The sequence below is a fragment of the Sclerotinia sclerotiorum genome, genomic scaffold, assembly GCF_000146945.2.
Source record: "Sclerotinia sclerotiorum 1980 UF-70 scaffold_13 genomic scaffold, whole genome shotgun sequence".
Classification (NCBI taxonomy): domain Eukaryota; kingdom Fungi; phylum Ascomycota; class Leotiomycetes; order Helotiales; family Sclerotiniaceae; genus Sclerotinia; species Sclerotinia sclerotiorum.
The window spans coordinates 920,684-947,496 of NW_001820823.1; the positions used below are offsets into that span (position 1 = coordinate 920,684).

At 41.8% G+C, this 26,813-nt stretch overlaps 12 protein-coding genes across 12 annotated transcripts; 7 read left to right on the plus strand and 5 right to left on the minus strand.

Annotated features, from left to right (window-relative positions):
• Window positions 1–67: 67 nt before the first annotated feature.
• Window positions 68–624, minus strand: SS1G_09505 (hypothetical protein; the record flags this gene model as incomplete). Its single annotated transcript, XM_001589733.1, has 3 exons — window positions 68–75; window positions 159–306; window positions 361–624. 3 exons carry the CDS (start codon window positions 622–624, stop codon window positions 68–70), a joined length of 420 nt encoding a protein of 139 aa, XP_001589783.1.
• A 378-nt stretch (window positions 625–1,002) lies between these two features.
• Window positions 1,003–2,090, plus strand: SS1G_09506 (hypothetical protein; the record flags this gene model as incomplete). The annotated part of the gene is made up of 4 exons (XM_001589734.1): window positions 1,003–1,080; window positions 1,132–1,188; window positions 1,257–1,810; window positions 1,862–2,090. The coding sequence occupies 4 exons, from the start codon at window positions 1,003–1,005 to the stop codon at window positions 2,088–2,090; spliced, it is 918 nt and encodes a 305-aa protein (XP_001589784.1).
• Window positions 2,091–3,985: 1,895 nt separating this feature from the next.
• On the plus strand, window positions 3,986–8,354 carry SS1G_09507 (predicted protein; the record flags this gene model as incomplete). Its single annotated transcript, XM_001589735.1, has 4 exons — window positions 3,986–6,503; window positions 6,753–7,282; window positions 7,637–8,053; window positions 8,292–8,354. The coding sequence occupies 4 exons, from the start codon at window positions 3,986–3,988 to the stop codon at window positions 8,352–8,354; spliced, it is 3,528 nt and encodes a 1,175-aa protein (XP_001589785.1).
• Window positions 8,355–9,590: 1,236 nt separating this feature from the next.
• SS1G_09508 (hypothetical protein) lies at window positions 9,591–10,238 on the plus strand (the record flags this gene model as incomplete). The annotated part of the gene is made up of 2 exons (XM_001589736.1): window positions 9,591–9,824; window positions 9,894–10,238. The coding sequence occupies 2 exons, from the start codon at window positions 9,591–9,593 to the stop codon at window positions 10,236–10,238; spliced, it is 579 nt and encodes a 192-aa protein (XP_001589786.1).
• Window positions 10,239–10,979: 741 nt separating this feature from the next.
• SS1G_09509 (hypothetical protein) lies at window positions 10,980–12,962 on the plus strand (the record flags this gene model as incomplete). The annotated part of the gene is made up of 5 exons (XM_001589737.1): window positions 10,980–11,289; window positions 11,347–11,420; window positions 11,476–11,637; window positions 11,686–12,168; window positions 12,222–12,962. The coding sequence occupies 5 exons, from the start codon at window positions 10,980–10,982 to the stop codon at window positions 12,960–12,962; spliced, it is 1,770 nt and encodes a 589-aa protein (XP_001589787.1).
• A 217-nt stretch (window positions 12,963–13,179) lies between these two features.
• SS1G_09510 (predicted protein) lies at window positions 13,180–14,753 on the minus strand (the record flags this gene model as incomplete). The annotated part of the gene is made up of 4 exons (XM_001589738.1): window positions 13,180–14,101; window positions 14,287–14,492; window positions 14,546–14,580; window positions 14,708–14,753. 4 exons carry the CDS (start codon window positions 14,751–14,753, stop codon window positions 13,180–13,182), a joined length of 1,209 nt encoding a protein of 402 aa, XP_001589788.1.
• Window positions 14,754–15,927: 1,174 nt separating this feature from the next.
• Window positions 15,928–18,099, plus strand: SS1G_09511 (hypothetical protein; the record flags this gene model as incomplete). The annotated part of the gene is made up of 3 exons (XM_001589739.1): window positions 15,928–16,172; window positions 16,231–17,189; window positions 17,243–18,099. The coding sequence occupies 3 exons, from the start codon at window positions 15,928–15,930 to the stop codon at window positions 18,097–18,099; spliced, it is 2,061 nt and encodes a 686-aa protein (XP_001589789.1).
• Window positions 18,100–19,346: 1,247 nt separating this feature from the next.
• Window positions 19,347–19,841, minus strand: SS1G_09512 (predicted protein; the record flags this gene model as incomplete). Its single annotated transcript, XM_001589740.1, has 1 exon — window positions 19,347–19,841. The coding sequence occupies one exon, from the start codon at window positions 19,839–19,841 to the stop codon at window positions 19,347–19,349; it is 495 nt and encodes a 164-aa protein (XP_001589790.1).
• Window positions 19,842–20,132: 291 nt separating this feature from the next.
• Window positions 20,133–20,773, minus strand: SS1G_09513 (predicted protein; the record flags this gene model as incomplete). Its single annotated transcript, XM_001589741.1, has 2 exons — window positions 20,133–20,407; window positions 20,455–20,773. 2 exons carry the CDS (start codon window positions 20,771–20,773, stop codon window positions 20,133–20,135), a joined length of 594 nt encoding a protein of 197 aa, XP_001589791.1.
• A 1,337-nt stretch (window positions 20,774–22,110) lies between these two features.
• On the minus strand, window positions 22,111–22,737 carry SS1G_09514 (hypothetical protein; the record flags this gene model as incomplete). Its single annotated transcript, XM_001589742.1, has 1 exon — window positions 22,111–22,737. One exon carries the CDS (start codon window positions 22,735–22,737, stop codon window positions 22,111–22,113), a length of 627 nt encoding a protein of 208 aa, XP_001589792.1.
• A 1,837-nt stretch (window positions 22,738–24,574) lies between these two features.
• On the plus strand, window positions 24,575–25,479 carry SS1G_09515 (hypothetical protein; the record flags this gene model as incomplete). The annotated part of the gene is made up of 3 exons (XM_001589743.1): window positions 24,575–24,988; window positions 25,042–25,312; window positions 25,367–25,479. The coding sequence occupies 3 exons, from the start codon at window positions 24,575–24,577 to the stop codon at window positions 25,477–25,479; spliced, it is 798 nt and encodes a 265-aa protein (XP_001589793.1).
• Window positions 25,480–26,091: 612 nt separating this feature from the next.
• SS1G_09516 (hypothetical protein) lies at window positions 26,092–26,800 on the plus strand (the record flags this gene model as incomplete). The annotated part of the gene is made up of 2 exons (XM_001589744.1): window positions 26,092–26,626; window positions 26,763–26,800. 2 exons carry the CDS (start codon window positions 26,092–26,094, stop codon window positions 26,798–26,800), a joined length of 573 nt encoding a protein of 190 aa, XP_001589794.1.
• Between the last annotated feature and the right edge of the window lie 13 nt (window positions 26,801–26,813).

The window sequence follows — 26,813 nt, forward strand, 5'->3', positions numbered from 1 at the left end:
ATATGGTCGATATTCGTTGAGGAGATGGTGGAAGTTGGCGAATAGAGTATGCAAATCCTCTATCTTTTCATGGCTCTATGGATGTCTCAATCAGTATCTTGTTTGGTGTAAAGTAGAAAGGATTTCTCATACCTGTTCTGGATGGATACTCATTATACCAACCAATTCTAGGAAATTCAATAGTAATGACTTTGCGAAACGTTTAAGAATCAATTTGCGATCCTCATGCTTTGCGTTTCCTGTTGGTGTGCCGGGTGGTGTGTATAGCTGTTCAACGCCCTCAAGAGGGGGAATGTCATTTTCGATCTGCCATACAAAGTCAGTATGACAAAGCCCAACAATTAGCAGCACTCAACATACTGTTTGGACCTGTCCAAATGTTCTGTAGGCTCCAGTTGCTGGTGGTTCTGGCGGTTGAAGGTATCTTAATTCAGTAGGAAGATCAGGAATGCGGGGAGGAAGTTTGTAGGTTGAATTATCGGCGATCTTGTAGTTTGAAATTTTCTCAGCGCGCAGTTTCTCTATGCGTTCTATGTTTTCAGGTGTAAATCGTTTCCAAAATAATGGTGGACCTGGAGGAACCTGTGCGATTGAGTTTGGCTGTGGTTGCTGTTGATCCGCCATTGCTTTACTTAGCAGGGTCTGTCATACCCCTAGAATTGTGGTTTCAAGTCAAATTTGTAATGAATTGAGCTATCCCGATGTCTAGTAGCTGTCGCAACATAAATACTTTGTTCTGAAAACCATGGTTGATGAGAGTGGTAATCGTAGATTTAGATTGACCATGGTGCCGAAGATCTACCGACCCTGCGGGAGATAAGGCTGAGGAAGTGGGTTTGTCATTTAGTCGTGTGCCTTTCCAAGTATGTACAAGTACATCTTCAGTCAAACTTTCTAATTCATAAACCCTAAACCACACTTTCTGCTAGGATTCTTGAATTCTCGATACATGCTTATTCAATGAGGAGAACCTGACTTCTACCACTGCGCTGTGTCGCAAGAATGTCTCGAATCGGACGGAATAATGGAGGGTTAACCTCGAAACCTGGCTGGATTGGTGCAGTAGCACGCTTTTGGGAGGTAAAGCTATTCAAACATATGTATATACAACCACCTAAAATTCTATTTTAGAAAAGCTATGCGCCAGATTATCTTGGTTTCGTATTGCTATTGACGGCATACATCTTGGTAACTTCCCTAATCCATCTTCACCTTATTATACATGCACAAGTTCTAATCAATACCCTTTAATTCAGATCGAATTTCTCCAAGAGCCGTTCCACCGCATGTTCTTTATCAACAACATCAATATTCAATATCCACATGCCCGAGTGGAAAGAGTATCTGTTTGGTGGAATCTGATGTATGCAGGAGCCGTTCCATGCATAACCTTAGCCCTTTGGTTAGGGATTTCCAGGGCGAACCTACATAAATGCCATGTCACCATGCTTGGGTTTCTCATTGGGTTGGTTCTTACATCATTCATCACAGATGTCATCAAAAATGCTGTTGGGAGACCTCGACCCGATCTGATCTCGCGCTGCAAGCCTACACCAGGAACACCAGAAAATAAGCTGGTGACCATAGATGTATGCACGGAAAGGGATCATCATACGTTGCATGATGGGTGGAGAAGTTTTCCTTCGGGCCATTCTTCATTTGCATTTGCTGGACTTGGATACCTCGCTTTTTTTTTCGCTGGACAAACACATGTCTTTAGACCTAGGACTGATCTTGGGAGAGTACTATTAGCTCTTGCTCCTTTACTTGGAGCCGCCATGATTGCGATAAGTCGATGCGAAGATTATCGGTAAGCTGGATTGCCGTTGAATCCCAATGGCAAGGACTAACACTACTATAGCCACGATGTATATGACGTTACATGTGGATCCATTCTCGGCATTTCTCTCGCATATTTTTCATACAGAAGGTATTTTCCAAGGCTACAGTCATCTAAATGTCATGAGCCTCATCCGTCACGGGAAGCTGTATTCAACCAGGGATTTGGAAAGATCAAGAACGACGAAGAGACAGAAATAGGGAGGGCCAGAGAGTCTGATATATCAGACAACGAGAGTGATGCATCCTAAATTTTTAAAGAATTAGATTATCATATAAGCCAGTTTTCCATGTCGGACCCATTTCCCTGTTTCTTGAGCCTATTAATCGTCTGAGTTTGATATACGATTTACCGCATTTGGGGAATAAGTGACTCCTTTTTGCTCTCTTTGTGTGTTTTGAACAATTCTCCGAGAAGACTCGTGGAAACCTTTGTGGCCATTATGGCGGTAATTTTCCTTTGTCTCATGAATCTTATTTTCACCGGAAACTTAGATTATCCCTTTGCTATCTATCCTAAATTTAATTCATGTCATTTTTACTACCTTAATTCTTGATTTCTCATTCCTATCCAGAAATTCATGGGGAATACCATGTTCTCTCTTTCAGTACGGCAATATTGAAAGCACACTTGAAGACTCGGTTTGCACTATGCAAGTCTTCTTCGAATGCCTAAGAGATCATTTGACCCATCCACCTTAAGTCGCACATCACTTGTGAACTAGAAACAAGATGGCTGACGCCCCTCCTCCGAACAGGCGTGGCCGATTGCGAACTCCAACTTGGCGAAGAAGATTCGGACGTGGTTCCCAGTGGCTGCAAAAGTATCTCCTATTGCTATTTTCCGCTGGAGCATCTCTCATATATCGGGAGTGGTTTACTTCACCACTCAGTGCTCTACTAGGATGGGCAGGCGGAATAATATTTTATCATCAAGCCTACTGGCTGGCCAACATTCGCACATTTAAAGAAGTACAGAAATGTAGCTCAACATTGGAGGACGCAAAGAATTTGGGGCCAGGTTATTACTTTCGAGAGATCAGTAACGATGAATGGTGGTTATATATGGCTTGCCTAGGAAATGAAGATGGTTGGTCAAAGGGGCGATTGGATGGTTCAGTTAGTAAACACAATCTTTAATTGGTTGACAATACTAAAAGTTAAAGGGCTTTATCTACCAGTTCATTGCTAGACTATCCAACATTTCGGTACCAAATTGGCACTTGGTACAGTTGGTGTTACTGCTGGTATATGTTAGTTGAGGAACATCTTCCCTGATTATCGAATTATTATCGTCTAATAAGGTGCCTATAGGTAATCAACCTATTTTTTTGGTCCTTACTACAATCTGTAAGTAATGATATCCATTCTTCGTTATTCTATTTGAAACTTAAAATATTGAATAGTTTGAGCAAGGACTCTCTGGATGGGCATTGTTTCCAATGGTTTTTTCCGCGGGCGCGGTCATCAACAATATCGTTTACGCAGTCCTCACTTTTTGTATTGACCCATTTGCCTCATTGCTGGGCTCCGCGGTGGGCTCAGTGTTAGAGGTTTGCTTGATTGCTATCGGCTACATCAAACTTTTTCCGTCGATTTTGTGGTATGGGTTCCTGTTTGTTGGGCCTCCCGAATTTCTATATATTCTACGCCCAAGAGTGGATACCTCTACGTGCTGCATCAATATTTATTGAGCGCCGAGACAGGCTTGCCGCTGTTGGACGTGATTGGGAAGACAATCGAAATCAACAAGACATGGAAGAATTGGAACTTATTTGGCCCTGGCTAGCAGGAAGTTTCAAACATAATTGTTTCAAACTTGCGAAAATAATTGTCCCAAGTCTTGAATCTTATAGCTAGAGTTTTAGAAGAGTTCTATTTCCTTTGGATATTTTGTGGGAGCTGCTGGCATATTCTACAGCGAATCGCCGACCTTACAAATCGCGAAGTTGCTTTTAAACTACAAATAGATCTTCTTGAACGGCGATTAGCTACAGCCTTGGTGAGCGAAAACAATTTCCGGAGGAAATTTGTGCGGCTGCTAGGAATGAGGATGGATTGCATAAATACACACCACGATTTCAATGATCGAGACGAGATACTGCGGAGAACACGTGAATTAGAGCGACAGAGAGACGACAGACAGATGGAATACGACGAACTATTGGCAAAGTACACAGCGCAGCGCCAAGCTTCAAGTGCGTTGATCTTGGCTAGTGGCCCCGCGAGAACGGTGGAAAAATTGCTTAATGAATCTCTTCATACAAAAGATTTGCACCGTCAACAGATCCAAACTCTGACCGCTTCACTTGTTGAAAGTAGTGCTGAGATTGCGATACTCAAAGATAAAGTCAAGACATTGGAACAAGATCTCGAAACTGTCAATGAAGGGAAAGCAACATTGTTATGGCGAGATATGGAGAAGCAAAATATTGAATTGAGGAAAAGGGCACAAGAAGAAATCTGGGAACGAGACGTGAAAATTAAGAGGCTGCGGGATTATCGAGATGACAACCCTGTTACATCATTGAGTTTGGATTCAAAAGGACAACAGATTTTGAGAAGACTGCGAGAAGAATTAACTAAGGTGGAGGATAAACTTGCCCACTCACAAATGATAACTGCTAAATTGAAGAATAATGAAGCTAGAATTGAAGAAATCAAGAAACAGATCAAGAGGGAAGCATTATATGGGGCATCGGAGGGCATGGGAGAGCTTTATACGAATGCAGCTATTCAGGTTAATGAGTTATCTGAGAAGCTAAAGAGATTTGAACACCTTACTGACCCGGAGCATGATACCGAGGCTGTTCAACGTAATTCTAACGAGGAAAAAGGGAAATTACGACACGAAATTGCGGAAAAAGACACGCTAATATCTACAGTTAAAGCGCAAATTGATCATGCAATGGGTTGCTTGGATTGGACTCACAATAAGTTCGAGCCTCTGGACAAATACTTGGGTTTTGTGCCTGGGGCAAAAGAGGAGATAAGACGTTTAGTAATCGAACTCCGGCAGTTTCATTTACTCAGTGAGGTTCACCAAGAACCAGAAACAATTGAACACCTGCGTCTTTTAGAAGATTTGGCCCTTGGTAGAGATCGTTTGATAGACCAAAGACAGGAACTGCGAGTTCTGTGTGATGAGCTCTTGCATGAAAGACTCCGGAATGAAACGGAGTTGGAAACGCTAAGAGATGGAGTAGCTCGGAGGAACTCACAGGTAACTAATCTGCAGACGCGGAACACGGAACTCCAGGCTCAACTAATAGAAGCGCAAGTGGCTGTACCTCCAGTCGGGTCACCCGATATTACGGGAGTAACTGCTCCTGTAATAGAGAATTTTAGAACGAATCTTTTAGCTCTAGAAATGGAGATTCGGAAGAGGGGTATAGAGATTCAAGATACCGTAGGGATTCCGGGTGTTGATGGTTTACCGAGAGTAGAAAGAGAGCCGGGAGACCTTTCTATGATAAGAATTTTCGCAGGGCATAGAGAAAGATTTGACGAACTATCAAGGATAGTTGGAGAAATTAGACCTACTTGGCTAGGAGCGGCAGATGATTGGGTTGATGACGATTCAAACAACAGTCCGGAGAACTTGGAAGCGCGGAAGCTAAACCGGGTGCTAAGATTAAAAGACCTTTGGGACTATATTGGAACATTACATTACGACACTATTCTTTTCGTCCGCGATATTTGTACAAGATTAGGAGTAGCACCAGGTGTCGAAGCACCCGAACAGCCCCAGTCTCCATCACCTGTACCTTCCTCAGCTCCTTCTCCCCCAACTCTCCCTTCCAGGGATAGAAATCTATTTCCCGCACAATTTACACGCTATAAGTCCTTCGATATTCAGAGATGGAATGTCTTTTCGCTGAGTCATGGAGAAGTAAATTCTTCGCGCAGTGTCCTGAACGCTCTGCAAGGATCCATTCAGGCACAAATGCCAAACTATTTTGCAGAAAATATTTTTGCCGGTGTGTTACTCGCTCGGTTAGTGCGGGTTGCCACCCATGATGGATCCGTGGACGACCCGGTTAATGAGCGCGATGTAGCTGAAATCTTATACGGGCTTAACCATTCATTTGTTTTAAAAACTGTTACACAGTTTCCACGACAAAATAAGGGCTTTAAATATTTATCTCGAGAGATCATGTATCCAGATACGTTGGACGTGCCTCCACCGAGACAATTCGTCGTGTTGTATTTGTCTGGTAATCTTTGGCAAGGCATGGGCTTAAAGCCACTAGAACTAGTAGAGTTCAACATAGCAGAGTGGAAATTAGGTAACTTGCGTGACAGCTGGATGATACCCGGACAGGACACTATGCGTAAAAATTTGTCCTCGATTTGTGCAGTTGCACTATCCTTTCATTGGCAGTATCCAGGTGTACTACCCCATCATTTGAGTGGAGCCGAGGTCTGTGAAAATCTGTATGAAAGATTTACTACACTTCACCCACATGCTGGGGGGGTCTATTTTCCGGGGCATATTCAAGTGGTGTTGGATGGTATACTAGGAAATCAAGATAACAGACCACACTACCTACTCGTAGTCGTCTCGTGCCGCGAAATGGCTGCTGGAGATGTAAGATATTACGCCACTACTCCAGGTGGTGAGTCACAGAGTCCCGTGCTTTATATATTTAGTGAGCTAGATGGTATGTTTAATGCAATGCGGAGGAGGCGGGATGGTGATTCTGAAGACATGGCTGCGGATATAGACTGGATTCAAAATTTTCAGCAACCATCTCCGGATTGTTCACCAGCTCATTCACCACCACCTCCAGCAGAGCATCCAGCAGATCCTTTAATAGGTCCTCCAGCAGGTCCTCCAATAGATCCCTTAGTAGGTCCTCTAGTAGGTCCTCTAGTAGGTCCTTTAATAGGTCCTCCAGCAGATCCTTTAGTAGATCCTCCAACAGATCCTCTAGTAGGTCCTTTAGTAGGTCCTCCACCCCGTTTCATGATAAGAGATGAAGATTATGGAAGAAACGTCATCAGAGCGCCATTTAATAGGAATGGTTGGAATTTTGACGTCAATATGGCTCATCTAAATGAAGGACTGACAAAGCGTCACATGAACTGGATACATAACTGCGGCCCACGAGCATTGTATTATTCAATGTATAGTCAACTCGATATGGGGACTTTAAATTGGGGAGAATTTTCTCAAATATTTGAACAGGTTTTTCCCCGTCACAGCAATGCCTGGGGGGAAGAAGAGCTTGCTAGACTGTTGAAATGGCACCCACGATTGGGAGGATTTACACTTGGTATTGTCCATGGTGTTGCTTTTGGTGAGGAAGCAATCATGATTGATACTTGGTCCCAACCAGAAGGTTATGATCCTGAACATGCCCTGATAGTGTATGTTGCCTCAATTAGAGACGTGCGATTCCCACCTGTAGTCGGTCAACCAGATCATAGAGATCACTGGGTAGGTATGAACTATCTCATAGGTGAAGCACCGCCGCCACATCCTCCATTACATATGACTCGACCAATGGTACCTCCTCCATCACCTCCGAGATCATTATTTAGGCCCTTGTTAAACGCATACGCCAGCGTACAAAGGAATAACAACGATCCTGTGCCCATAAATAATACGGCTGCTTGGGCTGATTTTAATACTAGGGAAAGTTTTGCATCTAGGACTGGTCAAATATGGGTACCACCACCAGCACCTCCTGTAGCTGCACCTGTCATGCAACCAGCACCGCAGCAAGGCTTGGATTTCGCTGCAGCAGTGTTTCGAAGGTTCGCGATCGAGGCAGCCGCTACTAACACACAGCGAGCACAGCAACAAGTTGGTACTGCAACGCAAGCGCAACCACAGCAGCAACAAAATCAAGCAGGCTTCGGGACGAACACGATCCCTCTTAACGAACAGCTTGAATTTGCACGTCGACTTCGAGAAGAACATGCTCTTGGCGGCGGTAATGCGGGTGGGAGGGGTGTGGAACCGCGGGATCCTAGGAGAGAGAGTCCGCATGGAATTGAGAAGGGGGGGGGGGGGGGAAGAAGGGAGGAAAGGGGAGGGGAAGGGGAAATGATGGTGGTGGAAGGGGGAGGGGTGAGTATGGAGCAGAGGGGGGAGGAAGAGGAGGAGGAGGGGAGAATGATGGTGGTGGGACGGCTGGTGGTAATGATGATGGTGCATATCCGGGGTGGGAAGATGATCTTTGAGATGAGGATTAGTAGCTTAAGGGTATGATGGAGCTAGGTTCTTAGACGTTTGTTAAAGTAGGATGGTTTTGATAATGGCTAGCAGTTTTGTTTTTTGTACTACTTGAACGAAGATAGGGTAGGGCTGGGCGAGATAAACATCCTGAAGGGTATTTTGACGGATTTCTGGGATGCTCGATTTACTGATTATATTCGAGAAATTAAGAGAAAAGATTGGAGAGTTGCGTTTTACTATGTTATTATTGATTCGTTATTATTAGTTTAGCAATGATATTTTTTTCGAGGAGTGTAGCAAGGAGGAATTCTTATGGCAGGGAATTTGAGAGACTATTTTGGTGGAGTTTAATCTGAGACTAAAAGAAGTGTAGATGTTTTAACTTTCAGGGAAAATTAAAATTTCCGGTTGATTGAGTCAAGAGTGAATCATACACAGTTTAATACTCAAGATCATTTTGTTATTACGTTCGGATTCTATCATTCTCAACAGATTAGACTCTACATAAGAGGCCTATTAATCACTTACAAAATCTGACTACTCCACAGACTGATACACAAACAAACTGGCCCCACAATACTGAAGAATTGATCTTGCATGATTATAGATGAAGTTGGGAGAAATTTCGCGTCTCTAAGCCGGTCCACTTAGGAGTGAGGAACATCATATGATTGTTTCTAGTTGAAGCACTCTTATAATTACTATGCTGAAATTGATTTTTAGTCAATCCTAGGGCTTGGCATTCTATCGAGCATTTGTTAACATACATTCATTTTTATCTGGTTATTTGGCTCATCTCCCAAGATCAACAATGCAAGTGTTCCAAAACAGCCTTCGTGGATGTCACAATAGTTAACATATTGCTCTCCATCGACTCATTTGTGTCTTATCTTTCTTATGTAATAATTCGATGACCTAAGGTTCTCAATCACACTAACATATTTACGGTTGATTTCAAATATCTTTCAACCATTGGAAAAAACTTAAAATTTACAAATATGGAAATGGTGAAAGCCAGCATGTAAATTCGGTTCCAGTTTACAGGGGCTTTGATACTCAAGCGAGGCGAGCCTAAAGCCCGCATTCCTCCTTTACCCCGCATTTTTCCCATGCAGTCGATGAAATATTGGAAGAAAAGCTCCCGACCAATTAAAAACATCAATTGAAAATCTATACGTCAACTTAAACACGACTATTTAGAATTCACATCAAATCAATATCTATGATTCTTCGATACTGTAATGCAGATTTAATTATGTTGTACTACATTGACTTCTACCCCTACGTCACCACTCAACGAACTATTTTGCCAATGAGAGTATTGCAATTAGAAATCTATACGTAAGTAAACTTATTCGTGACAACCCCCCTGGCTTCCTCGTATCTAGCAACACACTCCAATACTTAAACCATTCATTCTCTCCCACCCTACTCATCCATCTCACTTATCACTTACTAAGTACCTACACAAATGACCATTCTCACAAGAGCAATTGGCTCTTCAGCACGTTCAAATCTAATATTCTCTTCAATCAAACGAAATACTATCGTAACTCGCGCAACCATGACTACCATCACCGACGCAATTCTCAAAGACCATCAAGAGATCAGGGAATACGCTGATAAGGTCCGTCAAGCTACCGATGATGATACTCGAGGACGCTGGCAAAACCAATTTACTTGGGAATTAGCCCGTCATTCTATCGGAGAAGAATTGGTAGTTTATCCTGCTTTTACAAAGCATCTTGGTATGCAAGGCCAAAAGATGGCCGATGAAGATCGTGCCGAGCATCAAACTGTACGTTAAATTATTTCCTTTCGAGCGAAACGATTATGCATCAAACAATAACTAATAGCAAAACCATAGGTCAAAGAAGCGCTCTACAAATTCCAAAATCTTAAACCCTCTGACGCAGACTTAATTCCCACACTCGACGCCCTCATGAAAAATCTCAATGAACATATCAAAGGCGAAGAAGCCGATGATCTTCCCGCCCTCGAGTCGGCTCTTGAATCTCATGAATCTGAATCTATGGCTAGGTCATTTGGTCGCACCAAGGCTTTTGTTCCTAGCCGTAGCCATCCTAGTGCACCGAGCAAACCACCCTTTGAAACGGTTGTTGGTTTGATGACGGCTCCGATTGATCACTTGGGAGATATGTTGAGGAAGTTTCCGGATAAGACGATTAGTCCTAATCCTAGTACAAAGTGAGGGGTGGTAATGGTGAGGCTTATGAGGTATTTTGGGGGATTAATGGATGGACGTATTTGGGAGTTTTTTTCTAGTTAACGATCACTTTGAGCCATAAAATGGTAATCTTACATGAATTTTGGAGTTCTCCCGTTTAGTTAATTGCTGGAAAACGGAAATCCCCTTCATGAATATGAAGACACTCGGTATTAGGCCTGTAATTGCACAATTAAAATAACTGTATTACCGACGGCGTATGTTTCATTGCATTTACAGTCCCATGAAAACGTCAAAGTGACAATATAAAAGAGCTTCTATAGCACACTACTCGTATTCATTTTCTAACAAATAGTTTCCTTTGAAAATCTTCACCAAAGCTATAGGTTACCTACAACTCCTCCACCTTGGCGTTTGCGGAGAAGACAAATGGTGATCCAATAAAATCACTTATATTATATATTATGTCCATCGGAGTAACCTCCGGTCAAAGAATACCTTGAATCCAGACCATAAACCATGATGAAACATGGCTTACAGCCATACCGGTAATCATAATTTGTATACGTCAGAACGGCACAGAGAACTTCTGTTTTCATCAGATACGTCATATTAATATGAGCAATTATAACAATTGACTTTAAATCCGTACCTCTCCTCCAGAAGAAGCAATTCAAACTCCCCCTCTCTAAAACCAACAAACATCTCACAAGAACCAAACAATAATTGCCACACCATTACCAAAGAAATAAGTTAATGGATGCAATGACACAAAACGTCCATCCCCTCCAAGCAATCCAATCGGCCATCGGCAGTGCAGGCGGCGATCCTCGTCCCCTGCAACGAGGAACTCTCTTCAACAATGCCAATGATGGGCCCGCAGCAATCATATCCAAAGTAGCAGGAGTACAAAGCGGAGGTATGCGTGAAGATAACGGTCCTTACTTTACCAACAATGAAGGAATTCCCTTTCCGGATCCGGCGCATAGTAAGACTGTAGGAGGTGTGCCTGTGGCTAGTGATGTTTTCTTGTTTCAGAAACAGCAGCATTTTAATCGGAGCAAGAATCTTGAGAGTGAGTTTTGACATTTTATATTGAGGAAGGATTGAAGTATGTATTGATGTGAAATAGGAATGGTTCATCCTTGTGGTAGTGGAGCTTTTGGTTATTTTGAGACGACGGCGGATGTATCGGATTTGACAAAGGTAAGCAATCACAGCTTTTTACCATTTTTTGTATATCATACTTATATCTTGAAAGGCAAACTTCCTCAATGGTAAGGGTGTGAAAACTCCCGTTTTCATACGTTTCTCCACCGTCACCGTTGGACGCGAGTTTCCAGATCTAGCACGCAACCCACGTGGTTTCGCCATCAAATTTTATACCGGAGAAGGAAACTACGACATTGTCGGACTTAACTTTGTATGTTCTTCCATCCCATATGAAGGGATCTCTCTAACCCTCTAACAGCCCGTCTTCTTCTGTCGAGACCCCATCCAAGGTCCAGATGTCATTCGTTCACAAAATCGTAATCCCAAGAACTTCCTACTTGATTACAATTCTCTTTTTGATCTTCTAGCTCTCACCCCTGAAGCCAATCATGCAGGAATGATGTTCTTCAGTGATCATGGAACTCCACAAGGTTGGCGTTTTAACCATGGTTATGGTTGTCATACGTTTAAGTGGGTGAACAAAGAGGGGAAATTTGTTTACATCAAGTATCATTTCCTTGCCAAACATGGTCAGAAACAATTCACGGCATCAGAAGCCACTACGCTTAGTGGAGTGGATCCTGATTATTCTAAGCGTGATCTTTGGGATGTATTGGAAAAAGGAGAAGAAGTCGAATGGACGGCGAATGTACAAATCATGCAACCGAATGAGGCCGATGCGACCACTCTTGGTTTTGATCCATTTGATGTTACAAAAGTCTGGCCGAGAGATAAATTCCCAGTAACTTTGTCCAAAGTGTCTTAACTTGACCATGAGTGCTAACCCAGATATAGATGCACGAATTTGGCAAGCTTGTTCTCAACAAGAATCCGGAAAACTTCCACCGTGATGTTGAACAAGCCGCATTCTCCCCAGGAAGTATGGTACCAGGTATTGAAGATAGTCCGGATCCACTATTACAATTCCGAATGTTTTTCTACCGCGATGCACAATACCATCGAATTGGCGTAAATCTACACCAAATTCCCGTAAACTGTCCATTTATGGCCAGTTCATACAGCTCACTCAATTTTGATGGCCCGATGCGAACTGATGCCAACCATGCCGGAAACCCACAATATGTACCCAACTCTTTCAAACACAAATTCCGTCCCGATGTGGCTGAAGCTCCTTATGCCGTGGCAGATAATGTTGTATCTCGAAAGAGTCATTTCTACCACGAGGGCAAACTATCGGATTATGATCAAGCGAGAGAACTGTACAAGCGAGTAATGACTGAGACGCAAAGAGATCATTTACATCAGAATACCGCAAATTTGTTGCGTTTTGTTGATGCAAAGGTTATTAAAGTGGGCTATCTTGCTCAGCTTTGGAATATAGATCCTCAATACGCCAAAGCTATCTATGATTTACTCCCAGAAGCATCAAAGACGGGTTCAGAGGGTTTTGAGTTTGTAGAAGTTCAGAATAAGGCAAAAGGAGCCGAGTTAGCAGGGAAGGAAGAAAAATTTAGGCCTAAGGATGCGTCTGAGAGATTGGTTGGATTCAATCCAGGAAATATCTATAATATTTGAGGGAACCTTGCGGAATTGATGAAGGGTTCGTGAGCCCAATCGTTCAAGGAATCGTTCGTTTTGTCTTTGTGCGATTTAAGGTGATAGAAAATCGGTCTTCATTCCAGAACATAAGGCACGTCAGATATTTTAATGAAAAACAATTGGATTGATCTCAAACCAAAGAAGCGTGTATTGCCCTACTCTCACGGGTTTCAATGTGAAATAGAGAACCTTATCATGCAATTGGGCCAGCCGATGATGTTGGTGGAACGGGATGCATCAACTTGTCTTTGATATGAGATAATGTTTCTCGTACTCCATGATGATTTTCGTGATTAGAATTGTTATTAACCTTTTGAGAATCTCTATTCTTGTAATGACTTGCTTCAGGTTCGGAGTTCTGAGGATTATGATGCGGATTAGAAGGACCAGAATCAATCGAGGTGCTCTGATGGGCTCTAGGGCTGATATCTGTACGATAGTGCTTGTGGCTTGGGGTTTGAGATAGAGATAGACGTCTGCCAGATGAAAGGCTGGATATTGGCCTTGGAGCCAATCCGACAGCCTGTGGTGGAAGAGGTTGGCCATTTGTCACTGCTGGAATGACTTGGGAGTATTGAGGTACGGCAATCGCTTGTGGACGATTTGCAGTTTTTATCGCATTACTTTCAACTGGAAGAGCTCCAGCTGGTAAATTCAACGGCTGAGCTACTGCTGATGAATAAGGTACTGAAACTCTCGGCAATCCATCCTGGTGAAAACGCGCAGATGGTCCTATGTACTCGTTAATCCTCGGATCGATCATGGCACCATCCGTTCTCTTTCTCGGGAGTGGGTAATCTCGAGCAGGTTCATTTCTATTCCTCGAACGTCTCTGATCATAATAATGCTGTCCTCTGTGCCAAGAGCTTTGTCGGGATATTAAACTAGAACGTTTATGATGGTGGCGGCGATGTCGATGGGGAGGGTAATGATGTGGATGTTCTAAGAGCACACCTATGATCTTCAAAGTAGGTATAGATTCGACTGAATTGTCGTATTCTACTTTTTGAATATTCTTGCTAGGTTGTACTCTCAAGATCGTCAAATTGCTAGGTAATACCCCCGTATTCTGGAAGGACAGACCTGTTTCAGCTTCTTGAATGGTTCTAAAAACACTAGATGCATGAGCAGCTTGAAATTGATTAGTAAAGGATGTTATAGTAATATGTAGCTAGCTATCCACTCACGGATAATTGGCTCGAATAATAAATTGATTTTATGATGACTTCCATTTAACATCTGTAAAAGACATAACGAAGCTTTCAACGCCATATAATTTCCATGCCTGTTGCTCACATACATATGCTTAAGACGATTCAGGACTCGTTTGTTCGATGGCATGATTTCCCAGAGGAAAAAACTTTGAGAATTATGTCTAAGGTTGACTTTTCTGAATTTTAGTGTTCCTTTGGTGGAATGAGGTTTGTTCCTTGGTATTATTGGATTTACTGTGCTTCGAATTCCAATCCATGGATCTTTCGACCCTGATATGTATGCACTAATTTTCTACCAACCATCAGTGATCATGGTTGGAAGGAAAGCGACGGAGAAATACTTACAGTATTTTTATTCCCTAGAGGTTCTTTGGATACATCTATTGTTTGGTAAAGAATATATAATGTATTTGGTCTTAAGACTCGTATGGAAGTCATATTGATGACTGGAGCAGGAGTGAAGAATTGCTATTTCGAGTGACTCGGTGTAATTTCAAAGCTTGGTACTGAGAGTGAAATTAAGCTCAAAAGGATATCTTCTTAATTGTACCATGTTGACTCAAGAAAATGACGCCATATTGCTACGCCAAATACCTGCAGATTATTTCCCTTGAATTAACCAACAGCCTGGAGTGACGTACGGAGAAATGATTGCTTGATAAAAAGGCCTGATGGTCTCCAGACGTGCAAATATGCAAGCGCCTAATGTCAACTTTTAAAAAGTCTGGTTTATTGGCAATCTCGCGGCCTTAATATCGACCAGATGATGTAAGATTAGATTCTAGAACAGCAAGCGGCTGTAGGCGCTTCTATCAGGAAGTTGAATGCATGGTAAGTCATGTTATCAAACCAACGAAATCGACGTTATCGAAGGGGAAGAGAATGGCCGGAATGAGAATTTTGACTTGCCTTATGAGAAGAAATAGAGTCCCTGTGGTTGCTGGTCTATATTAAAGTTTCGACAGAGCATTTAATGAACGAGTTACTTTGAACTTGTGCTTGTCATTACACTATGATGAAAAGAAATGAAGGGATGTGATGCTGATGACAGGTTATGAAAACTCAATTTTTGAATCAGATATATAATGGATGATTGAGACAGCGACGAGTTGTGTACTACAGTGATCGGGGCAATAGTTACTTCTCAGCATCGAATATTATCATCAAATGTCAGTTTCTCCTCCATCAACTCACATTTGTGAGCTGAAGATGATAGAACAATGGAAAAGTTGGACATGAAATGTAAAATGGGGAGACAGGAATAGACCATCTAAATCCTCTTGATACCCGAGGAGTATGTACTTTATTTTTAAACCCTTCTAGTTCATCAATAGCTACCTGCACAACAGAGTACTACTCTATGAATTCTCCCATAGCCACGGAAAAATATTATCAGCATGACGACAACTTGTCAATCGCTTCAATATTTGTTGTATTCTCGTGGAAGCAGAAATGGAAGATCAAAAATATGGAAGTGGAGATGAACGACTTGGTGATGCTACACTGCATATGCGGGGTGCAAGCCACAGAACCTTCGCCCCAACATATTTTCCATCTATAGAATGAGGCAGTGCATCATGCAATCAATTATTTGTACAGTAAGACTCGAGTTTCACAATAAAATCCTTCATCAATAATTACTTCCAAACCCATTGCACAAATTTCGAAAAGCTGGAGTGGAAGAAACCAGCACATTCGAATTGGCGCAGGCCAAGAACTGGTCTAAGATGGCGGGCATAGTTGATGATGGGTGGACAGTGGTAGTCGGACAACCAGCCAGTGAAATCCGCGAGGAGAAACAAATTGAAGAATGGGAGCGCTCGAAGGGTGGATGGTCTGGATTTGGTAAACATCCTCAGAATTGGATGGACCATAAGAAATTACACCTTTCATCAGAGAATGAATTAGGTTCTGGAAGTTATGGACTTGTGCAGCGCGTTACGTATGGTGCTGTCACCATGGCCCGCAAACAGTGAGCATTGCCTGTGCTACCCTCATTATATGACTTCGTAAAGCTGATTGAATCTCAGCGTGGTACCTCGAGGTGGAATGACGGTCGAGAAACTTCGTGAGGAAGCTAATGCCATGGAGGAATTGGCGCATAAACATATTTTGAAGCTGGTTGGGACATATACGTTGAAGCGCAAACATTTATATCTCCTCCTATATCCTGCAGCCACTTGCGATTTAAGTACATTTCTCGACGATATAGATGGGATTCGATCGGATACGTGTGCGGATAGGGATGATGCGATGAAAAGGCTCCATGCTCTTGGACTCAAGGATATCGGGAAAATCGACGATTTGTGTATGTTAAGACGTCCAATGCCTTATTCGGAACCAGCGCATATAAAGAGGACAGAAACAGCTTTGGGATTTTTACAACAAATCATGGGATGTATTACGGAAGCATTGGTGTTTGTTCATGAAAAAGGTATTCGGCATCGGGATTTAAAACCTAAGAATATTTTATTAAGTCCGGGTCGGGTATACCTCGCTGATTTCGGTATCGCGAGAGATGTTAAAGAATCGGAAAATAGTATAACTTGTGGTAGATATGGTACCCCTTCTTGGATAGCTCCGGAGGTTTATGATGGTGAAGATCATCATATGTCAACGGCAGATGTCTTTTCCCTTGGTTGTATATTCCTCAATATTGCGACGGTGTTATATGGAGATTCAGTTGAATTAGCGACATTTGACGAAGTAATGAAGGAGAAGGAATGGCCTAAAAAATACACGATGTTGTCAGATCATCTAAACAAATTAAGGGATAAAGCAATTAGAGCTGCGTTGGCTGATGAAGAAGAACCTAACTTCGACGCAAAAAATATATTGGGTCTTGTGGAGAAAATGTTACTATATGAAGCTGAACGACGACCTTCAGTAAAGGAGGTCAATGAAAGGTTATGTGAACTTGGAGGTTTGGATCAAATTTATCATTTATCTTGCTGTCATAAAAAGAACGATGTTATGTCTCGATCAATAAGTGAGCCTCATCATCCTTTTTTCATCCGAAAGTCATACTAATTATACGATTAGATTCAAAAATGAGAACCATTTCGGAATGTAGTTTATCATCCAAAAGTAGGATTTCAGAACTGGAGATTGAGAACAATGCTTTGAAGGAACGTCTTGCAACCCTTCAAAACAAAGATCAAACATACGAATTACGAATCGAGCATGAACGTAATCATGCAAAGAAACAAAACGATGTACTCAAAGAACGATATGAAAAACAATTAAAAGCAAAAACTGAAGCTTTAACCCGTGCAGAAGAACGCATTAGAGCATTAGAATCAAACATGGATCATAAACGTCGACCATTCCATAACAGAGGTAGAGGTCGAAATATCGTTCAAGAAAGTTCACACACAAACGATAACCTCAATATCAACAATCTAGCCTTCCACACAAAACACACCCTTTCTACTCAAAACAAAAGCGCAAAACCGGGACCCACAATGCCAGAAGGATATTTCCCCAGCATCCCACCCCGAAACCCATCTTTCACAAATTTAAAAGATATAACTCTTCAGCGTCGTCCTTCTGGTATCCCAATACCTACTCGCTCACCAACTCCCATTATCACTCCTCATAAATCATCATTTAGTTCCCCCGGAAGTGGAAATAGTACACTGGTTAGTAGTACGTATTCTGTGTTTTCGAATCGGAGTAAGATGACGGATGGAAGTATTACTCCGGTGGAAAGTCCTGGGGAAACGATGAGTCCACCTGATAGTCCGATTTCTAGTGTGAGGGGAAAAGGGTTGAATTCGGAGTGTATGAGGGGACCACAGTTGAATAATGGGAGAATGAAGATAAATAATAACGGGAAGGAGAGGACGATTAAACCTACTTGGGCGAAAATGGTTAGGGGGAATGTTTCTAAGGTTTGAGAGGTGGAATGAATGAGAGAATTTATGAATGAACGAAACAGAATCGGAATACCATGAGAGGAATAGACTTCCTACAAGCGAGCGACTAGAGAGAGATACCCGTCGCTCTGGCGACTTTTAGGAGTGGAGGCCAGTAAGAGAAAGAGATCGAGAAGCTGTATAGCATCATAGCATCTTCAATATAGATTAACTTGGAGTACATGCATTGATAGAGCAATGAAAAGAGCAACGAACAATTTCAAACAAAGAATCAATATTGTATACTCGGCTTAGTATTATCTTTACTTGCCGTATTGATAAATAAATAATCAAAATTTATCTTGTTCAGAAAATATAAGAATAAAGATCTTTCCATACTAATCTTTTTTTTCCCCAAAAAATATGTATTTATTCATGTTTGATAAATAATTACAATAATATATAAATATATAAATCTCCTATACAAATTATACAATAAATTTATTAATCATCCCACTCAATATCTACACACTATAAAGATTATAATCTTTATCACTAATAATCATATTCCCACAACAGGTCATAAAATACTCTTCTCGTCAAACCCCTAAATCTTAAATCTTAAATCTCAAATCTCAAATCCCTAATCCTTATTTGACCTACTTCCCCCTTCCACCCCCCATATCTCCAATTCCCATTCTCTACTACCCTTTCCATCACTCTTCTTCCTTCCTATTTCTTCCCCCCTTATCTCAACCCATACCAATTGTTCCAGCATTCTCGTATTCCTCAGTCTAATTAACAGATATGCTTGGATATATATTTATATTTCTACTCTCGCCTTCATTATCCCTACCATCTTCTTCTATTTTCCTTCTTTCCCTTCTTTTCCTTCCGCCTTGTCTTCATGTACTTTCATCTTCATCTCCATTCTCTAATAACCTTACTATTACTCCTACATTTATCTCTTATTTATCCTCCCCTCAGCCCTCTTACCTTCTCCCACCCAGAACATCCCCCCAAGAATTCACATATCCCTCACAGTAGCAATACCCTAAAACCTCGCACCTCCACCTCTATCCTCAAATTCCCCTCCTCTCCCTCTCCCTCCTAACCCTCATAGCAGCCGCCAACCTTAATCCCTGTTTCCTCTTCCTCTGTCTATAAGTTTCTTTTGCCCTGCCCATTTTCCCTCTTTCTACTACTATTTCTTTAATCATCTCTTTATTTCCTTTCTGTACTGCATTTTCGTTTCGAATGTTCGTTTGTGTGGATGTTTGCAGGGGTTCTTATTGTGTACTATTGCTTCTATTCTTCTTGTTTATTTCCACAGAAGTAAGCTCCGTATTTTCCATTTCTGGTTCTGTTATTTCTTCTTCGCTCAGTAAATTCGACGGGGTATTTATTTCTCTGTCCATCTCCTTCTCCCTTTCACCAGACCCGTCAACTAACATAACAGACATAACAGGTGGAACAGACAAAACAGGTGAAACAGGTGGCGTAACCACAATCTCCGGCACCATCTGCACCTGAACTTCCATCTCCACATCCCTCTCCCCTCCTCCTTCCACCACCTCCCTCCCCCCAAAATCAAACACCCCATCCCTCCCATCTCCATCCCCATCCCTCCTCCCATCCTCCCTCCCATCCTCCCTCCCATCCTCCCTCCCATTCCCCCCCCTACCCCACCTTCCCCTCTTCGACCCCACCGAAAAAGGCGGCGAAGTAAGCACCCACGAAACTGGACTCAACGGCGCACTCAACGGCAAAGGTCTCGGAAACATAAGTCCAAACGCTATCTGCAACGCTTTCCTATTCGGACTATCAACCGGCCAAACACAAAAAACCACCCTCCCAATCCTCTTCCTCCTCTCCGGTCCAAAAATCGGATGAAGCAAAAAATCCCTCACTGTACCCACCGCTATCCGCGCCGCAAGTCGATGCGGGAAGGTTTCATGTCCTGTTGAGAGAGCGGGGATGGCTATTGTTGTTGTGTTGATTTTATAGTTTTTCGTTTTTAGTGGGGTTGAGCGATTGGTTGGGGTATTTATGCTTCGCAGGGAGTTTGCGGGTATTTATGCGTGTATCTCTGGAGTTTGGTGTGATGATATATTTGCATCCGTCATTATTGTATCCGTGGGTTCGTTTTTCGCGATTATACTTTCTATCTTCTCTGTCTCTGTCTCTGTTTCTATATCCGACTCATTTATAGCCTCATCATTTGCTATTCCTTCGCTCATACCATTCTCCACGATCTCCCTCCGTTCCTCCTCCTCTTCTTCCCTCACCCTTCGTTCCTCTCCCACCTTCTTCCGTTTCTCCTCCTCCCTCCCCGCAATCCCCATCCCCTCTACCAAAACCCCCCTATAACAATTAACCAACAACTGTTTCACCAACGGCAAACTATAACTTTATCCGCGAAATCCGGGGTATGGGTATGAATGATATATTTTGGTCTTTTTGTTCCCTCATCCGTTTCATCTCTCTTCTCATTCTCCATCTCATTCTCCATCTCATTCCTCACACTCACTCCATCTCCACCTCCACCTCCACTAGCACTCGCACCACCCCCAAATCCAAAACTCCCACTAACCCCACAATCACCCGCATTCAACCCCTTTGGCCAAACCTTCTCTCTCCACCGGACTGATTCCTCTCCTGCGAAATAATCAACAAGTCCCGGTAGTGAAGTTCCCTGCATCCCACTCCCCAGCATTCCACCCCACAGCATCCCACACCCCACTATCTCCCTCCCTCCCAACGACTTCCCCTCCCCCTCCGAACAATCGACACCAACTACATTACTCAAACTTGAAACAAAAAGCGGATATCAAGCCGAGGATTGAGAAATCGGCGAAACAATCGCAGTGCAAGGATAGAAAGGGAGAGAAGCGAGACGGAGTTCGAGGGGGACGAGGGGATCAGGGGAGGAGGAGAGGAGGAGGCCTTGGGGAATGGGGGGAAGGGGTGGTGGTGTGGTGGATGAAGAGGGTTTTGAGGGGTTGGGAATAGATGGTTGCTTGATCAAGAGGGGTTGGGTTGCTGTGTTCATGTTCATGTTTATTTTTTAAGGATTGAGTGATTTTGATTTGCTGGGTGCGTTTAATATAAATATACAATGAAGAGAAGAGAAGAAAATGATAGAAATTGCACCTCTTTTATTTATAAGGGGAGAAATAATTTCTGTCGTCCTGTTAGGGTACTGACTGATGAATTGAAGTACCGGCTGCATATACATCACAAAGTGTCGTCAAGCCGCCATTGAAATTCATTCACACTTACGAGTACACTCTTTCAAATAAAATCGTGACGTTTTCTTTGTATCTTGAGAATAGGGTAACAGTGCCAACACTTGTGGCATGTGAAAACAAAGGCGTATTGTTGAAGCGCGGGGAGGTTTAATGGGTGGAACCGGAAGCAGTTTTAACAAAGATGTATCTTTGCTTGGTATAACTCACTGGAGGAAAGATGTAAATAATTACCTAAGATTTCCAAATGTCCCCTTTCACGTTAAAATCCCAATAATAATACTAGTCAGTATGATACAAAATTAATTATGCGCTTGACAATAGGTATATATTAAAAAGGTAGTATACCAGAATTGAAGTGCTTTGGTATCATAACTCCAAGCCCCTTACACCATTCCCTTTTATAAACAACCCGTACAATCCAAATGCTGATATTACCCGAACCCCATTTATGCATACTGTCCGTCTGTCCCATTATGTCCAGTTAATTATTACTCTTAAGTGTGTATGTTTTCTTTCCGCGGATCGCCGAAAGATTTCCCGGATGTCTTTTCGATGGCTAGTTTTCGGTGGCCGTTTTTCGATACGATTATCGCAATAAGGTTATGTTATTAGAAAAATATCCATCATCCTCATCCCCTCCTTTAATACCTCCGGATTTATCGCTCCACCTTAGTCCCCGACGTCCTTTCCATGGTTGTTTTGCGATAGAGTTGCTAATTCTCGCAGTATTGTGATATGATATTATTCAAACGGCCTCGATCATTTACCCCATCAAAACCTTCCAAGTGTCGAAACCCCCAGTTTATCGTTCCGCTGTACTCAAAACCAATCCATCCAATGCCCCTTCTAACCATCTTCCCAATTCTTCTGCCTGTCTCCTCATTCCCGTAATACCTACTCCACCTCCTCTGGCACTCCTCAAACTCGCCGTCTCACTTCCTTCTCCACTTCTTATAATTTCCCTCTCATGACCTCCATCTGGTGAACCCGGTTGTGATATTGATATTAAACCCTCTCTCTGAATCTGCGGTGTTCCTGTTCCTGATACTCCGGGTGCTGGACCTATTGCCACGAATAATAACCCACAAGCTAACTTTCGTATTACCATTACCCCGAATTCCATTTGTATTAATATACTTTTCGTTTCTCGGGATTTGGGATCAGGATCATTTGAAGATGCGCCATTTGAAGGGAGAGCATCTGATACGGTTTGCGATGGAAATGGGGAGTAGAGAGTCCAGAGTGATAGGGCGAGGGTACCTTGGTGACGTAGTATTGAGGCTGGTGAAGTTGATGAGGTACTGAGAAGTTTTCCAGTCGGGGTGAGAAGCATTAGTGTATGGAGATGTGATGATATATTATGCTGCAAGAAGGTGGATATTCTTTTACTTAGAAGCATCGTTTGTCTATGTGGAGGATTGGACGTCATGATTGCTTTTGAGTTTGGTAATGTTCTGTGAAATAAGGTGTTAGTTTATTAATAGAGTTGTCGCATTCACAACTGAGTCAAAGCATATGTAGTAGGAACACTTGGATTAAACGTACAATGAATTAATGATTGCCCCAAGATAATGATAATAATAATAATAATAATAATAATAATAAGACAAGTGGATTGGAATTCCTGACTGATAAGAGGTTGTCGGATGCAGCAGGGGAATCTTAGTACATGATTTATGGCTTGTTTGTAGAAGAAGTGAAGGTTTAAAATATTTGATTGGGGTTAGAGCACCGGTGGAGGGCACCTGGAAGTCCTCGGCAAAGTCTTCAGGTTTGAAGGGTAGAGGTAGAACTAGTACTAGTGAGCTCCAGTTTGCTACAGAAGCAATAGATAGACACAGTTTCGATATCAGTTTTTTTTATAAGAAGGGAAGTTCACATATTTATCAGGAAATCGCCATAGTAATAATAGTTACAGCTCAGGGGATTAAATTAAAATACCATATCTAGTACTTAGCTAGAGGTCACAGCTTGATAAAATGATTCAATATACTAGATAAAACAATCAAATCATATATTTTTAAAGAAACCAATTGACGATTGTCCTAAAATGATTTTTCGATGTTGGAGAATAGTATTGGCATGTTGAGTCAATCACTCACTGTTAGAGATACTAAAAGATAAACTATTGATGAGGAGGGCTTCCTAATAAATACTAAAAGTCGACGGTCGATATTAGTATACACAAATTAATATCTTGCAATTCCAATACTTCCTATAAATCCTCTTCAGTCAGACTTTACTTCTTTTTATGTATACATACTCGAAAATCGAATCCTACTTTACGATATCAATCTTCCATACCAGATAACATCAAAGTCGACATCACACGCACAGACACATATATTCTGCAGCATGACGGTTCTCTCGGATTGGATAGAAAATTGATAACACCTTTCAACACCTTCACATTTCTCCCTCTTCCCTATACTAGGATATTATGTCATTATGGACGTTTCTTATGTAAAGTATCGCTTGACTTAAATGGCTCGACAAATTAACAACTTGGTGGATTTATTCTTTGAAATATTAGCTTTTGGAGCTGGGGATAGAATATTTTGAAGAGTAGAGGAAAAGAGTTGGAATAAAGGACTACGAGTAGGAGTAATAAATGAGTGTCATTCTTTCATAGAAGAAATCTCACAATATTCGGTCCCGAAATCACTAGACACTTCTAATCTCCTAACACTTGAGGAGCCGTCAACGTTTTTATCGGCTTTTGCTTATAAACAAAGGACGTTGAAGACAACCCCACGTCATAGATAACCGAAGAGAGGGGCCCAGAAACATCCATTGTTGAAGTATTTTTATACCCCTCTCTCAATATAAAACACATTTACCTCTTCAATATCCGTGGACATCCTCGATTACTTTCGCACAAGGTTCCCATCTTATGTACTCATTTCGCACTTTAAACAAATTCATCAGACCATCCTTTTTACGACAGAGTATTGTAGATTCAGGTAAGATATCCATCGACAAATACTTCAATCACCCTCTCTTTCTGAAGCTTGCTAATACTTCAATATCTTCATAGCTAGCAGATCATTCGCAACAATGTCGACAGATACGAAGAGCTATAAGTTTAACCACTCGATGTATGAATATAAAAATCAACGTGATGTTCCTTCATACTTCGATACTAATTCATCCATAGGATTCGAGTTAAAGATCCCCAAAAATCTGGTAAGTCTGTACTTCGCACATGCATTCAATAGCTCCCATAACTAATCATTCATAAAGTCAAATTCTATGAACTTTTAGGAATGAAGATGATTCGAAAGATTGAACAGCCTGAAGCTAAATTCGATCTTTATTTTATGGGTTACGATTCACCAAAAGCTCTCTCCCATGGAAATCATTTCAGTGATCGAGAAGGATTAATCGAATTGACACATAATTATGGGACAGAGCATGATGTCGACTATAAAGTTTCAAATGGAAATACTGAACCTCATAAAGGTTTTGGGCACACTTGCATATCTGTTGATAATCTTCAAGCAGCTTGTCAAAGAATTGAGGATGCTGGTTACACATTTCAGAAGAAATTATCTGATGGACGTATGAAGCATATTGCTTTTGTATTGGATCCAGATAATTATTGGGTTGAGATTATCGGGCAAAATCCTATCGAAAAAACCGAAGATGTCAAAACTACAGATGTTGAGACATACCGAATGGTAACACTTTCTTTTCTTCCCTCAATAATCAATGATAGCTAATAAAGTTGTAGAACCACACTATGATTCGTATCAAGGATCATGAAAAATCATTGAAGTTTTACCAGGAAGTAATGGGGATGTCACTCGTGAGAACAGCTGAAATGCCAGGTGCTAATTTTAACCTTTACTTCCTCGGTTACCCTGGAGAAAAAGGTCTTCTTACATCATCGACAGCCCATCGTGAAGGTTTATTAGAATTGACATGGAATTATGGTACTGAAAAGCAGGAAGATTTCAAATATCATAATGGTAACGATGAACCACAAGGTTTTGGTCACATCTGTACGTGGTTATACGAATTATCTTGATTTATGAGTGATATTAATTTTGTAATAGGTGTATCAGTTGATGATTTGGATGCAGCATGTCAGAGGTTTGATGAAATGGGAGTTAATTGGAAGAAGAGATTGACTGACGGCCCGTATGAAAAATGTGGCATTCATTCTTGATCCTGATAACTATTGGATTGAGGTTATTCAAAATGAAAAGTTAAAGGGAAGAGCTAATTGGTAAATTTTGAGTGGGATATCAACTCAATCGGGTACATCAAAAGTTTGCATGATGCAGTATTGGAAATTGCAGATATTAATCATAGTAGCAAATGAGTGCATATTTCATCATTTCAGGTGACCTTTTCTTTTACATATGGTGATGACAATTCAAATGGACATGGTTCTTGGATGGGGGCTTCTCATTGATATGTCGCACATTATGTAGTAGTATAATGCGGGGTTCAATGCGGGGTGGGGGTATACATCTATTTCATCAGATCTCATAAATTTCAATGACGAATCGGAATCTATATCCTTTATTGTCATACCATGCAAATTATCAAACCTTTCCTGTTCCTGTTTAATCTTATTGTTTTTCATTCAATTATTTCAGTTCTCTTTCATAGCAATCTTAAATAGACAAAGATTGATTCTATTCTGCAAGGCAGATTGATCAATATATAACCACCGCGGATCAGTTTATGGAAGATATCAAAACTTATTACTCAGTCTTCAAGAATCTTTCAATTCCCTTCAAATACTCAAATCAACTCAACTCAAATCCTCACAATGACACCATCAATACTACCCACTCCCAGCGAGGCCTCTGACCCCTCAAACCGTCCCAAAATCCTCATCCCAGAAAAAGTATCCATAGACGGCCTCACCCTCCTAGGTCACAAATACGAAATCCACCAACCCAAAAACCTCACCCCTACCGACCTCCTCACCCTAATCCCCCACTACTCCGCCCTAATAATCCGTTCCGAAACAAAAGTCACATCCGACATCCTCGCCGCTGGGAAAAATCTCAAAGTCGTCGCGAGAGCTGGAGTAGGTGTTGATAATATTGATGTAGAATCCGCGACTACACATGCTATTATTGTGGTTAATTCACCTAGTGGGAATATTGCTGCCGCAGCTGAACATACCATTGCGTTGTTGATGGCTGTGGCGAGGAATGTTCCTGCGGGGGATAGGTCGTTGCGGGGTGGTGGGTGGGAGAGGGGGAAATTGGTAGGTACAGAGGTCGGTGGGAAGGTTTTGGGGATTGTAGGGTTGGGGAAGGTGGGGCTTAAGGTTGCGAGGTTGGCGGTAGGGTTAGGTATGAAGGTTTGGGCTTTGGATCCTTATGCTAGTCCGGAAATTGCAGAGGCGAATGATGTATTTTTGGTGAAGGATCTGGGGGATTTATTACCCATGGTGGATTTTATGACTATTCATACCCCGCTTATTGCTAGTACGCGCCCGTTACCTGGGAAGCAGGAATTGGGAATGATGAAAAAATCGGC